General features: G+C 38.3%; 1 protein-coding gene across 1 annotated transcript in view; it reads left to right on the forward strand.

Moving 5' to 3' along the window:
• The window catches only part of LOC126073119 (SCAN domain-containing protein 3-like), a 35,478-nt gene extending 21,777 nt beyond the window's left edge, over window positions 1-13,701 (forward strand). The window contains exon 3 of the mRNA XM_049879416.1: window positions 806-13,701. Coding sequence (XP_049735373.1) covers window positions 806-1,416 — 611 coding nt within the window. The 3' untranslated portion in view covers window positions 1,417-13,701. The remainder of the gene's footprint in view (window positions 1-805) is intronic.
• The last annotated feature ends 1,167 nt before the right edge of the window (window positions 13,702-14,868 follow it).

A 14,868-nucleotide genomic window follows, 5' to 3' on the forward strand; every position in this document is an offset into this window, starting at 1 on the left:
TGCACATTGGTAGGGTAAAGAGTGTTACTTGAGTAAAAGTATTTTTTATAAGCAGCTATAAGACTGTCTGGAGGTGATGTGATAATTTTTTTCCATTTTTTCAGAGCAGTTTTCTTAAGGTTTAGTAAACTAAGTTTGAATTAGCCTCAGCATTTGTAATTATGAATATTCTAAACATTAATGTGCTTTTTAAGTCAGAGATTTTTCACTAGTGCAGGCTCATATGCTACCCCTCCCTTATTGAAATTAGTAATGTGGTTATTTGTATTGGCTTTGTGGTTTCACGAGCCCCACAAGGGAACTGATGTAAGCATATTGTATTGGAACTTAAACTTCAAATGTCGATATAAGAGCTAACCTAACCTGACTGAAACAGAAAATGTGGTACAATCTGGGACCTTTTAAAAAATCTATTAATGTTTTACTGAGGCTTCTTTAGCCCCCCCCAAAAAAAAAAAAGTTCTTGTCTAGTTAATAAAGTAAAAATAAATAAATAATAAAATTAAAAAATAATAACACTAATTTGCTTCCTGTTTTACATAAAACTTTAAGGCTAAATCCCAATACTGCTCTGGAAAGTCACCTTCTGGCTTTACTATATCAGAAATTTTTGTTCCTGGATAGAGTCCTTCATTAATCCTGCCTTCATTGCTCCAAGCTTGGACACCCTAACCAAAATTGTGTACTCCGCTTATATATCCATAACCCCTACTTCCATCCTAAGCTGTAATGGTTTTTTGGGCAATATCTGTATTTTAAAATATGTTTCCAAATATCCTAATTTATTTTTTCCTTTATGTTTTAGGGTCGTTTTCGTGGCTTTCTATGATGTCCCAGAGTGTGGGTGACAATAACCTCAGTGGCTTAGATGCTAATGAATCAGAAATTGAACCAGAGAACATGAGAGAAAAATTCTTCAGAAGCTTAGCAGTGTTACTGGAAAACAAAAGTAATAACCCTAAGATATTTTCTAAAGCAAAGTATTGTCAATTGATAAGGGAAGTGAAAGAGGCTAAAGCTAAGGCAAAAAAGGAATCACTTGACTACCGTCGCTTGGCTAGATTTGATGTGATCCTTGTCCAAGGAAATGAGAAACTGATTGAGGCTGTAAATGGAGAAACAGATAAAATACGGTATTATTTACCCAGTGAGGACTTATTTGACATTTTGCATGATACACATCTCAGTATTGGACATGGAGGACGCACCCGCATGGAAAAAGAATTGCAAGCGAAATACAAGAACATCACAAAAGAAGTTATCATGCTATACCTGACACTCTGCAAACCATGCCAACAGAAAAATCCAAAACCCAAGAAAGTTCTAACATTACAGCCAATTAAGGAAGTTAACTCAAGATGCCAAGTGGATCTTATAGACATGCAGTTGAATCCTGATGGAGAGTGTGATGGTTAATGTTATGTGTCAACTTGGCTATGCCATGATTCCCAGTATTGTGTGGTTGTCCTCCATTTTGTGATCTGATACAATTATCCTCCATTTTATGTGCTGTAAATCCTAACTAATATATGTTAATAAGGCAGGATTAGTGTGGGTTGTATCTTGAGTCCCATCCTTATGCAAGTCATGCCCTTACTCCAGTCACAACCTTACTCACACCCTTACTCTGATGTAAGGAGAGTTTCCTTGGGGAGTAGCCTGCATCCAATATATATATATATGGATGCTCTGGCAAGGCTCTCCCTTGCTCTCGATCCTGCATCTGGCTCATCACCAACTGACCGCCAGTTCTCGGGACTTGAACTAGCAGCCCGCCATCTGACCTGCCGATTTTGTGACTTACCAGCTTCCAGAGCCCTGTGAGCCAGCAGCCTGCCATCTGACCTGCAGATTTTGTGATTCACCAGCTTCCAGAGCCCTGTGAGCCAACAGTCTACCATCTGACCTACCGATTGTGGGTTCCTTAGCCCCTACGACTACGTGAGTCAGGAGAAGCCTCCAGCCTGACACCTGACCTGCAGATTTGGGACTTGCCAGCCTCCACAACCACATGAGCCATTTCCTTGAGATAAATTTCTCTCTCTCTATATATATATGTATATACTTTACTGGTTTTACTTCTCCAGAGAATCTAGCCTAAGACAGGGAGTGTAAATTTATTGTGCATAATTAAGACCTCCATACGCAGTTAAGTTTTTTTAGGTCATTAAAATGTAAAAGGCCCAAGGAAGTTGCACATGCTTTTTTAGATGTTTTTACAATCATTAGAACACCTAGTGTTTTACAGTCTGACAATGGAAGGAAGTTTTCAAGCCAGATTGTTAGTGAACTCAGTAATTTAACTTTTTTTGTTGTTAATTGTGCTTTAAGGGAAAATTTATAGCTCAAGTTAGTTTCTCATACAAAAATTTATACACACATTGTTATGTGACCCTAGTTGCTCTCTCTATAATGTGACAGCATATTCCTCCTTTCCACCCTATATTTCCTGTTTCCATTCAACCAGCTCCTGTCCCTTTCTGCTTTCTCATCTCACCTCTGGACAGGAGCTGCCCATCTAGTCTCTTGTATCTACTTGAACTAAGATGCACACTCTTCATGAGTATCATTTTATGTCTTATAGTTCAGCCTAATCTTTGTCTGAAGAGTTGGCTTTGGGGCTGGTTTTAGTTCTGGGTGAACACAGAATCCAGGAGCCATGTCTTCTGGGGTTCCTTCAGTCTCAGACCATTAAGTCTGTTCTTTTTACTAGAATTTGAGTTCTGTACCCCACGTTTCTCAAATTCAGTAATATTTGGCCAGAGTTGAAATTTGTCCATGGAACTCCTTGGACCTGCCAACATGAAAATTCTATAGAAAAAACTAATGTGGATATCCAAAATAGGTTTATCTCCTGGATGGAAGCTAGCAACTCATCACACTAGGCTGAATTTTTGTGGTTCATTCAGATGACCCAAAATTAGCCCTATCACAGAGACATGTAACAGACTCCAAGTGAAGGTACATTTAGTCTTGAAGCAAAACCGAGCTTATCTCATTCTCAGTTAACTGAAGAATTTGTGGCCAGCCTGAACAAAGAAAATGAATTAGAACAAGCTGACAAAGAGCTAGAAAATACTCTAAGAGCACAGTATGAAGGAAACATTGAGACTGGAACAGATAGTGCTATTGAAGAGAACCTTCAAGGACCCCTCCTGAAAGTAGACCAAGATCTTTATCTAGTTTGTGAAAAAGAATGCACAGGTGCTAATAGTTGTATACCATGTGATGGAAATGTCCATGCAATCTGTGGAGTGCCTGCTCAAAGTGAGACTGATGGCTATGGCCACAGAATAATTTGTAGTCTTTATTATGAGACCACTACAGTAGAAAGGAAACATGATTAAACTCAAAGAAATTTGGCTGTTCAACCATCCAAAATGCTAAAACCTTCAGAGACACTGTTTTCATCAAAGAAGGAGATTGAGTAAGAGTTTGAGTATCTGCGATAGATCAAAGAAGGGGAAGGGCCTCATTGCACTTTACTGTGATCATAATGAGTGAGAATTACTGGTACAAGCTTGACGTGGCATACTAAAGCACAATATGTCCACCTTGAATACATTCTCTCCAAAGAAAGACTATTTTGGATGCCTTTTTTTCCCCCATGTTGGAAATTATAACCTTGAAGCCTATCTTACTTGTTGTTCTGGGGTGATGAACAGTAGCTCTTTTACTCCATCTGTTAGGGTAATGAGAAAGCTAAGATCCATGGATAAATGGTGTGTTGATTGTATGTTTCCACAAAAGAGTGAATTTTGGAACAGATGAATTTATTTTTACTGTACTTCAATTGTGCATGAATTTGGATAGTGAGGTAAGCTGAGAAAGGGCATTTTAGGTCACGTAAAGAAATATTTAGCAGGGCGTGGGGAGGTAAAAATTTGGCTGAGTGGTATGGGCTCATTTGAATAAATATTCTTTTGGGTAAACACCTAGGAACATGATTGCTAGCTTTTATGGTAAGCTTATATTTAACTTTTTAAGAAACTGCCAAATTGTCTTCCAAAGTGGCTGTACCATTTTGCATTCTCACCAGCAATGAATGAGAGTTCCTGTTGCCTCACACCCTTACCAGCATTTGATGTCGTCAGTGTTTTGAAATTTAACCATTCTAATAACTGCATCTACATGTGAAAGCTGGACATTGAATAAGGAAGACCGAAGAAGAATTGATGTCTGTCATGGATTGAATTGTGTCCCCCCAAAGATATGTGTCAGTTTGGTTAGGTCATGATTCCCAGTATTGTGTGGTTATCCTCCATTTTGTGATTGTAGTTTTATGCTGAGAGGACTGAGGTGGGATTGTAACACCACCCTTAATCAGATTGCCTCCCTGATCCAGTGTAAAGGGAGTTTCCCTGGGGTGTGGCCTGCACCACTTTTATCTCTGAAAAGATGGGAAGATTGAGGACAAGGACCTTCTTTCACAGCCGACAGAGAGAGAAAGCCTCTTGGAGCCAACGCTCTGAATTGGGACTTGTAACCTACTAGACTGTGAGAAAATAAATTTCTCCTTGCTAAAGCTATCCACTTGTGGCATTTCTGTTATGGCAGCACTAGATGACTAAGACAATGTCTTTGAATATGGTGTTGACGAAGAATATTGAATATACCGTGGAATTCCAGAAGAATGAACAAGTCTGTCTTGGAAGAAGTATAGCCAGGGTGCTTTTTTGGAGGCAAGGATGCTAAGACTTTGTCTCACATACTTTGGACATGTTATCAAGAGGAACCAGTCCCTGGAGAAGGACATCATGCTTGGTAAGATAGAGGGTCAATGAAAAAGAGGAAGACCCTCGACAAGATGAATTGACACTGTCTGCAACAATGGGCTCAAGAATAGCAACGACTGTGAGGATGACGCAGGACTGTGCGGTGTTTTATTCTCTTGTGCATCGTGTGCCTATGAGTTGGAAATGGCTCGACAGCAGCTAACAACAATAATAACTGTAGTGGTATCTCATGGTTGTTTTAATTTGCAACTCCTTAATGGCACGTGATGTAGAGAATCTTGTTTGTGTGCCTATTTGCCATTCATATATCTCCTTTGATGAAGTGTCTGTGTAGATCTTTCACTCATTTTTTAATTCGGTGGTTTGTTTTCTTACTGTTGAGTTTTAGGAGCTCTTTGTATATCTTGCATACAAGTACCTTATCAGGTACATGTTTTACAAATATTTTCTCCCAGTCTGTGGCTTGTGTTTGCATTCTCTTAACCATGTCTTTCACAGAGCAGAAGTTTTTAATTTTAATAAAGTCAAATTTACCAAGTTTTTGTTTCATAGATTATGCCTTTGGTGTTGTATTTAAAAAGTTATCGCCAAAGCAACCTGGATTTTCTTCTGTTATCTGCTAGAAATTTATGGTTTTGCATTTTACGTTTAGGTCTGTTATCCATTTTGAGTTGATTTTTGTGCAGTGTGTAAGGTGTGTGTCTAAATACTTTTTTTGCTCATGAATATCCAGTTGTTGCTACACCATTTGTGGAAAATATTATCCTTTCTCTCATTGGGTTGCGTTTGCTTATTTTTCAAGATCAGTTGACTATAATTGTGGGCTTTCTGTAATGTTCAACGTCTGTTTGTCTATACTTCCACCAATACTGCAGTGTCTTGATCACTGTAGCTTTACAGTAAGTCTTGAAATCAGGTAGTGTCAGCCCTCCAACTATTTTTCCTCTGTATTGTGTTGACTATTCTGGATCTTTTGCATTTCCAGGTAAGCTTTAGGATCAATTTGTTTATATCCATAAAATAACTTGGTGGGATTTTGATTGAGATTGCCTTGAGTCCATAGATCAAGTTGGGGAGCACTGGCATCTTAATATTTAATCTCTTTATCCATAAACATGGACTATTTCTCCATTTATTTATATCTTATTTCATCTGAGTTTTATAGTTTTCCTCATATAGATCTTGTACATATTTTGTTAAATTTATACCTAAGAGGTTCATTTTTTAGTGCTAATATAAACGGCATATTTTTTATTTCATTGTTCATTGCTAATATATAGGAAAGCAATTGACCTTTGTATATTAACCTTGTATCCTGCAGCCTTACTACAATTATTTATTAGTTCCAGAAATCTTTTTCTGAATTGTTTCTAAGATTTTGTGCATAGACAATTGTATCATCTGTGAACAAAGCCAGCTTTATTTCTTCTTTCCCAATCTGTATACATTTTATTTCTTTTTCTTACCTTTTTTAATTGCATTAGCTGAGACTTCCAGCCTCGTTCTTGATCTTAAGGGGAAAGCACCTTGTTTTAAGTATGATGGCAGCTGTAGGTTTTTTTTGTAGATGTTCTTTATAAAATTGAGGAGGTTCTCCCTATTCCTAGTTTGCTGAGAATTTTTATCATGAGTGGGTGTTGAATTTTGTCAGTTTTTCATCTATTGATATGATCATACAGTTTTTCTTCTTTAGCCTTTTGATGCGATGAATTACATTAATTGTTTTTCAAATGTTGAACAAGCCTTGCATACCTGGAATCAGTCCCACTTGGTCATTGAGTGTAATTGTCTTTATCCATTCTTGGGTTCAGTTTGCTGATATTTTGGTGCAGACTTTTGCCTGTGTTCATGAGAGAGATTGGCCTGTATTTTCCTTTCCTGTAATGCCTTTGTTTTTGGTACTAGGGTAATGCTAGCCTCATAAAATGAATTAAGTAGTAGTCTTTTGCTTGTATTTTCTGAAATAGATTGTAGAGAATTGGTATCATTTCTCCTCTAAATGTTTCATAGATTTTCCTACTGAAACCACCTGGACCTTGTGCTTTTCAACTTCTTTAGTATAGACCATAAGTTGGGAACTTACTCAACAGCAACAGCAACATAATTTATTAAAATTTATTGTTCAGTATTCTGTCATCTACAACTATTTTGTACATTGTGGTACCCACAGAGCAGCAGCTCATTTCAGCAGCTGATGCAGAAGTACTCACTAATCTCACTTTTATTGAACAGTACAACAAAACCTGTCACTGTTAAGTCAATGCCAACACATGACAAACCCATGTGTTACAGAGCAGAACTGTTCCGTAGGGTTTTCTTGGCCATAATTTTTATGGAAGCAGATCACCAGGCCTTTCTTCCACAGTGCCTCTGGGTGGCTTCACACCACCAACCTTTAGGTTAGTAGTCTAGCACAAACCATTTCTTCTACTAGGAAACCCTATTTGAACAATGTTGTTGTTAGGTGTCGTTGAGTCGGGTCCGACTCATAGCGACCCTATGCACAACAGAGCAAAACACTGCTCGATCCTGCACCATCCTTACAATCATTGTTATGCTTGAGCTCATTGTTGCAGCTACTGTGTCAGTCCGCCTCATTGAAGGTCTTCCTCTTTTCCACTGACCCTGTACTTTGCCAAGCATGATGTCCTTCTCCAGGGACTGAACCCTCCTGGCATATCTCCAAAGTATGTAAGACCCAGACTTGCCATCCTTGCTTCTAAGGAGCATTCTGGTTATACTTCTTCTGAGATAGATTTGTTCATTCTTTTGGCAGTCCATGGCATATTCAATATTCTTCGCCAACACCACAGTTCAAAGGCGTCAACTATTTTTCTGTCTTCCTTATTCATCGTCCAGCTTTAACATGCATATGACGCGATTGAAAATACCATTGCTTGGGTCAGGCACACCTTAGTCTTCAAGCTGACATCTTTGCTTTTCAACACTTTAAGAGGTCCTTTGCAGCAGATTTACCAAATGCAATGCATCGTTTGATTTCTTGACTGCTGCTTCCATGGCTGTTGATTGTGGATCCAAGTAAAATGACATCCTTGACAACTTCAATCTTTTCTCTGTTTATCATGAGTTGCTAATTGGTCCAGTTGTGAGGATTTGTTTTCTTTATGTTGAGGTGTAATCCATACTGAAGGCTGTGGTCTTTGATCATCATTAGTAAGTGCTTCCAGTCCTTTTCACTTTCAGCAAGCAAGGTTGTGTCATCTACATAACGCAGGTTGTTAATGAGTCTTCCTCCAATCCTGATGCCCCATCCTTCTTCATATAGTCCAGCTTCTCGGATTATTTGCTCAGCATACAGCCTAAATAGGTATGGTGAAAGAATACAACGATGACACACCCCTTTCCTGACTTTAGACCAATCAGTATCTGTCCGAACAACTGCCTCTTGATCTATGTAAGGGTTCCTCCTGAGCACAATTAAGGGTTCTGGAATTCCCATTCTTTGCGGTGTTATCCAAAATTTGTTATGATCCACACAGTTGAATGCCTTTGCATAGTCAATAAAACACAGGTAAACATCCTTCTGGTATTCTCTGCATTCAGCCAGGATCCATCTGACATCAGCAATGATATCCCTGGTTCTATGTCCTCTTTTAAAACCAGCCTGGATCTCTGGCAGTTCCCTGTTAATATACTGCTGCAGCCGTTTTTGAATGATCTTCAGCAAAATTTTCCTTGCATGTGATATTAATGATATAGTTCTATAATATCCACATTCAGTTGGATCAGCTTTCTTGGGAATAGGGATAAATATGGATCTCTTCCAGTCAGCTGGCCAGGAAGCTGTCTTCCGTATTTCCTGGCATAGACAAGTGAGCACCTCCAGCGCCGCATCCGTTTTCGTTTGTTGAAACCTCTCGATATTCCATCAATTCCTGGAGGCTTGTTTTTCGCCAATGCCTTCATAGCAGCTTGGACTTCTTCCTTCAGGACCATCGGTTCCTGATCATATGCTACCTCTTTGAAATGGTTGAACATTGACTAATTCCTTCTGGTATAATGACTCTGTGTATTCCTTCCATCTTCTTTAATGCTTCCTGCGTCATTTAATATTTTTCCCATAGAATCCTTCACATTTGCAAATCGAGGCTTAATTTTTTTTCTTCAGTTCTTTCAGCTTGAGAAACGCCAAGCGTTTTTGGTTTTTCATCTCCAGCTCTTTGCACATGTCATTATAATACTTTGTCTTCTCGAGTTGCCCTTTGAAATCTTCTGTTCAGTCTTTTACTTCATCAATTCTTCCTTTTGCTTTAGCCATTTGACATTCATGAGCAAGTTTCAGAGTCTCCTCTGACATCCATCTTGGTCTTTTCTTTGTTTCCTGTCTTTTCAGTGACCTCTTGCTTTTCAGGTATAATGTCCTTGATGTCATTCCACAACTCGTCTGATCATCGGTCACTAGTGTTCAGTGTGTCAAATCTATTCTTAAAATGGTCTCTAAAATCAGGTGGGGTGTACTCAAGGTCATATTTTGGCTCTTGTGGACTTGCTCTGATTTTCTTCAGTTTCAGCTTGAACTTCCATATGAGCAATTGTTCCATAGTTGGCCCCTGGCCTTGTTCTGACTGATGGTGTTGAGCTTTTCCACCTTCTCTTTCCACAGATACAGTCAATTTTATTCCTGTGTGTTCCTTCTGGCGAGGTCCAATGTGTATAGTTGCCATTCATGTTGGTGAAAGAAGGTATTTGCAATGAAGAAGTTGTTAGACTTGCAAAGTTCTATCATTTGATCTCCAGCATTATTTCTGTCACCAAGGCCATATTTTCCAACTACTGATCCTTCTTCTTTGTTTCCAACTTTCACATTCCAATCACCAGTAATTATCAATGCATCCTGATTGCATGTTTGATCAATTTCAGACTGCAACAGCTGATAAAAATCTTCTGTTTTTTCATCTTTGGGCTTAGTGGTTGGTGTGTAAATTTAGATAATAGTTGTATTAACTGGTTTTCTTGCAGGCGTATGGATATTATCCCATCACTGACAGCATTGTACTTCAGGATAGATCTTGAAACATTCTTTTTGACGATGAATGCAACACCATTCCTCTTCAAGTTGTCATTCCCAGCATAGTAGACTATATGATTGTCCGATTCAAAATGGCCAATACCAGTCCATTTCAGCTTACTAATGCCTAGATTATTGATGTTTATGCATTCCATTTTATTTTTGATGATTTCCAATTTTCCTAGGTTCATACTTTGTACATTCCAGGTTCCAGTTATTAATGGATGTTTGCAGCTGTTTCTTCTCATTTTGAGTTGTGCCACATCAGCAAATGAAGATTTTGAAAGCTTTATTTCATCCACATCAAGGTCGACTCTACTTTGAGGAGGCAGCTCTTCCCCAGTCATCTCTTGAGTGCTTTCCAACCTGGGGGGCTCATCTTCCAGCACTATATCAAACAATGTTCCACTGCTATTCATAAGGCTTTCACTGGCTAATGCTTTTTGGAAGTAGACTGCCGGGTCCTTCCTAGTCTGTCTTAGTCTGGAAGCTCAGCCGAAACCTGTCCTTCATGGGTGACCCTGCCAGTTTCTGAATACCGGTGGCATAGCTTCCAACGTCACAGCAACACCCAAGCCGCTACAGTATGAGAAACTGGCAGACACATGGGGGACTTGAACAATACTTCACTGTAAATACTAACGTTCCAGTTATACCTTTTTTCCCTAAAATTTATACAATCCTTATCATAAACAGTTCAGCTAATAAGATTTCAAAGTGTCATGATCCTTGGTACATTATGATTTTGGGGTGCTTTCCAAACTCACTAAGTGTGCAGTAACTGTAATTGGAGTAATAGTGGTGGTTGTATACATTGCAATTTGGTAACGTGGGAAATTAAGAGGTGATCATCCTTGTTAATAAGTAAATAACTTTACATTCACTACAAAAAACATTCTGAGTGGATTTGAAAATGGCAATGTCAGACATTTGACTCAAGAATTAAGAAAGACTTTAGGATTCAAGGGCTCTTCCAGTCCCAGAGAAGTCTCTGGGTGATGCAAATGTTAACCGCTGGGCTACAAAAAAGGTTGGCAGTGTGAACCCCTGCCCCCAGAGGTCCCTTAGAAGGTAGGCCTGGCAATATGTTTTCAAAAGGTCATAGCCTTGAGAACCCTATAGAGCAGTTCTACTCTGTACACATGGCAACTGGTTTGGTTTGGGTTTTGGACCAGTCCCAGAGGCCCTTCCAGCCTTTGCTCAGTTAAAGAAATAATTTTTGAGTCCCCCCTGTTGTCTTTTTAACAAGGCAGGGGAAGCTGGGTAGATGTGTGGTGGCTCTTGCTTATTTGAAGAACTCCCTTCCTGTTCAGCATCACCCTCAATTCCAATTAAAGGCAGAAAACTAGGACCCAAATGTTAACAGTTTTAGATTATTAATTTTGTGATTTTTTTAGTTATTTAATGTTTATTTAGCTTCTAAATAAATTGAGGAAGATACTAAAGAGCATCCTCTTGAAGTCTCAAAATGAGGAAGGCAGAACAGAAAATAAGGAAATTTCTGATGACGCCTCCACAACTGCAAGTTGTAGTTTCCACCTGCGCAGCTCCTAAGAGCCACGGGAATACGCCATTTTCCTCCCTCAGGCAAGGAGCAGGCGTTGGAATCTGAATTATAAAATCGTTCAGTGAGCCCAGACCAAACCCCCTGCTTGGTGTCTCAAGCAGAGTAAGATCGTTTTGATGGCAACGGGCTTACATTTCAACTTTTAGTCTGAAGTTACCTTAAATCACAATGTCCAATCCACTGCTTGGTGCTGTGTCCTGTGCAAATTCCCCTCTTTCCACCTACATGCTCTGTAACATAGGCTCTGTACCCGTGGTCTATCACACAAATATACCGGGATTTAACTCTTCCTGAGGGTTCAAAAGCAATCATGGATCAACAATTTCTAAAGTAAAATGGAAAAACCTTAAATGCAAACCATTTAAAAATATATTCTGGTTTCTCAGACTCTAAGCACTCTAAATCACAGATGAAAAATGGTTACCATTTCTTCAACACTGTGTTGTGTTTTGTGTATTTTCTCACATTGTCTCAAGAAAAACTCTCAAAAGTAAATATTATTATGTACATTTTACAGATGAGGAAACTGAAAATTGGAAAGAAGTGAAGTAAGTTGCCCAGATTGCACAGCTAGTAAATAAGCTGGAATTTAAAGTCATTTTTTCTCATTTAAAAGTTCTGGCCTTAAATACCAAATATTATTATTTATAAAAGCAAACAGTATCTGGTATGGTTTAGGAATAATAGTTCTTAAAATTGTATGATGCATGAACTTATTTGATTATCTGATGATAACTTTGGCCCATGACCAAATAAAATGAATAAATTTTGTATATACTTTCAAGGTGTTCACTGACCTCTTTAGACCCTCGGGTGTCCATGAACCACTGAAAGAAACCCTTGACTTCTGTAAATCAATAAAGAGTAAATCACAAATAGGTGTTAAGGAAACACAAGCTGTTTTGGAAACACTTCTTGATATTTGTCTTTGTTCATGTTACTACAACAGAAATACAACAAGTGGGTGGCATTAACAAACATTTATTTTCTCAGAGCTAGAAGGCTAGCAGTCTGAATTCAGGTGTCAGCTCTATTGTTAATGCCAATTAACAATATCCAACAAATGTACACTCTTCTATTTTTTCTGGGTTGTGAAGAGACTAGGAAATAAAATTAATAAAATGCTTTTTGTAAACTACAAAATACAACATATTTGTTATTTAATTTTTTTTTTTTATCTCCTGGACAACATTTAGAATTAAATAAATACTGAAGACTTTACCAAGTAAATTTCTTGGAACAAGTTTGTTCATTTGTTCATTCACTCACTGTTTTGTTAATTCATTTACCCTTCTTCCTTCCCTCCATTTCTTCTTTCATTTATTGGAAACTTTCAATGAAGATTTGAGCTGACACTTTGAATAATCCCAATAAAATACCATTAGCAAAGTGGAAGGGGGACCAGTAAGCAACATCATGATAAATGGAGAAAATATTGAAGTTGTGAAAGATTTCATTTTACTTGGATCCACAATCAACCCTCATGGAAGCAGCAGTCAAGAAAACAAACATATTGCATTGGGCAATCTGCTTCAAAAGACCTCTTTAAAATATTCAAAAGCAAAGATGTCAGCTTAAAGACTAAGGTGTGCCTGACCCAAGCCATGGTATTTTCAACCACCTCACATGCATGCAAAAGCTGGACAATGAATAAGGAAAACTGAAGAATTGATGCCTTTGAATTATGGTGTAGGCAAAGAATATTGAATATAAAATGGACTGCCAGAAGAACAAACATCTGTTTTGGAAGAAGTGCAGCAAGAATGCTCCTTAGAAGCAAGGATGGAGAGACTTCGTCTCAAGTATTTTAGGCATGTTATCAGGAGGGACCAGTCCCTGGAGACAACTGTAGTGTTTTGTTCTGTACCTAGTGTTGCTATGAGTCGGAACTGACTCAATGGCACCTAACAATAGTCCAGGTTAAGAAAGCTTCAGTGACTGAGAGAAATTTTACTTGGAGTGATAATACAGAGTAAAATGCTGTGATTATGTTGCTAAGGAAACCTGATATTTCTTAGATAAAAACAACTCTTCCCTGCCTCTGAAATTTGAGATATATTGGTCACCTTTTGTGTGTGTGTGTGTGCCTATTTTCACTTTCTTCCTTCTTTTTTTTCAAACTTAATGTTAATTTTTTTAATGTAGAAAACTATAAATTACAATTTGCCTGATTGAAATCGAAACAATTGCCCATTGGCTAATGGGAGAGTTTCAGGCAAAATTTATTCAGTTTTCTTGTTCAAAATATTTTAAGTCAAAATAAATGTCACTTGAAGCTCATTTTAGACTGAAATACTACCTGCTGCAGAAACACAATTACATAACTCCCTTGTAGGTTAATTTTTTCAACAATCAGGGTCACCTTACACAAGTTTCACCTTCATCCAAATTATTGGTTAGACAAAAAAAATAAAATATTTTGCTTTTTCAGATTGGTTTCATTTAGAAATTAATTTGTAGAAGCTGATTATTTTTAATAATAGTTTAATCTTTATATATGATAAACGTATTACAGTTTATATCTAGTTTTTCAGTTTGTCTAAAGGTCATATTCCACCAACCACCACTCCTCTGTCAGTTTGTTATCCTGTGGTGGCTTGTATGTTGCTGTGATGCTGGAAGCTACGCTGCTGGTATTTTAAATACCAGCAGGGTCACCCATGGTGGACAGGTTTCAGCAGAACTTCCAGATTAAGACAGACTAGAAAGAAAGGACTGGCAAGCTACTTCCAAAAATTAGCCAATGAAAACCTTATGTATCCCAACAGAACACTGTCTGACTCTCTTGCTTCGGACATGTCACCAACCAAACCAAACAAAAAATCCATTGCTGTTGAGTAAATTCTGACTCATAGTGACCCTATAGGACAGAGTAGAACTGCCCCCTCGTAGGGTTTCCAAGGAGTGGCTGGTGGATTTGATCTGCCAACCTTTTGGTTAGTAGCCAAGTGCTTAACCACTCTACCCCCAGGGCTCCAAGGAGAGATCAATTGCTAGAGTAGGACATCATGTTTGGTGAAGTAGAGGGCCAATGAGGGCGTGGGAGACCCTAGTGGGACTGATTTGCATAATATCCACAAGGATGGACTTGAACACGCTGGTGATTTTGAGGATGATGCAGGACTGGGAATGTTTCATTCTGTTCTACATAAGGTCGCCATGAGTCAGAGTCCAATCTTTTTATTTATGTAGTTGGTTCTTTATGTCTTAAGTAGGCCTTTCCTTTACTAAATTCATGAACTTTTATATATATATTATAGATTTTGGCTGAGACAAGGACTCAGGATTCTGTTTTCTTGAAACTACAGAGTTAAGATAAATATTAAAAGATGTGCCTGAAATACTTTCTGAACTCTGAAGTTGATTGGAAATCAAGGCTGAGGCCCTATGTCAAAGTGACCCATTTGGCTCAGATAACGGAGGTGCTAGTAGGATGTTCCATTCTTACCGACACGATTTCCAAGAGTAAATTTTCTCAGCTCATAATTTTAGAGAACACTGTAGCCTATGTCCTTGATCTTAATTGACATAACAAA

This window comes from Elephas maximus, chromosome 1, assembly GCF_024166365.1.
Source record: "Elephas maximus indicus isolate mEleMax1 chromosome 1, mEleMax1 primary haplotype, whole genome shotgun sequence".
In the NCBI taxonomy this organism is placed as follows: Eukaryota; Metazoa; Chordata; class Mammalia; order Proboscidea; family Elephantidae; genus Elephas; species Elephas maximus.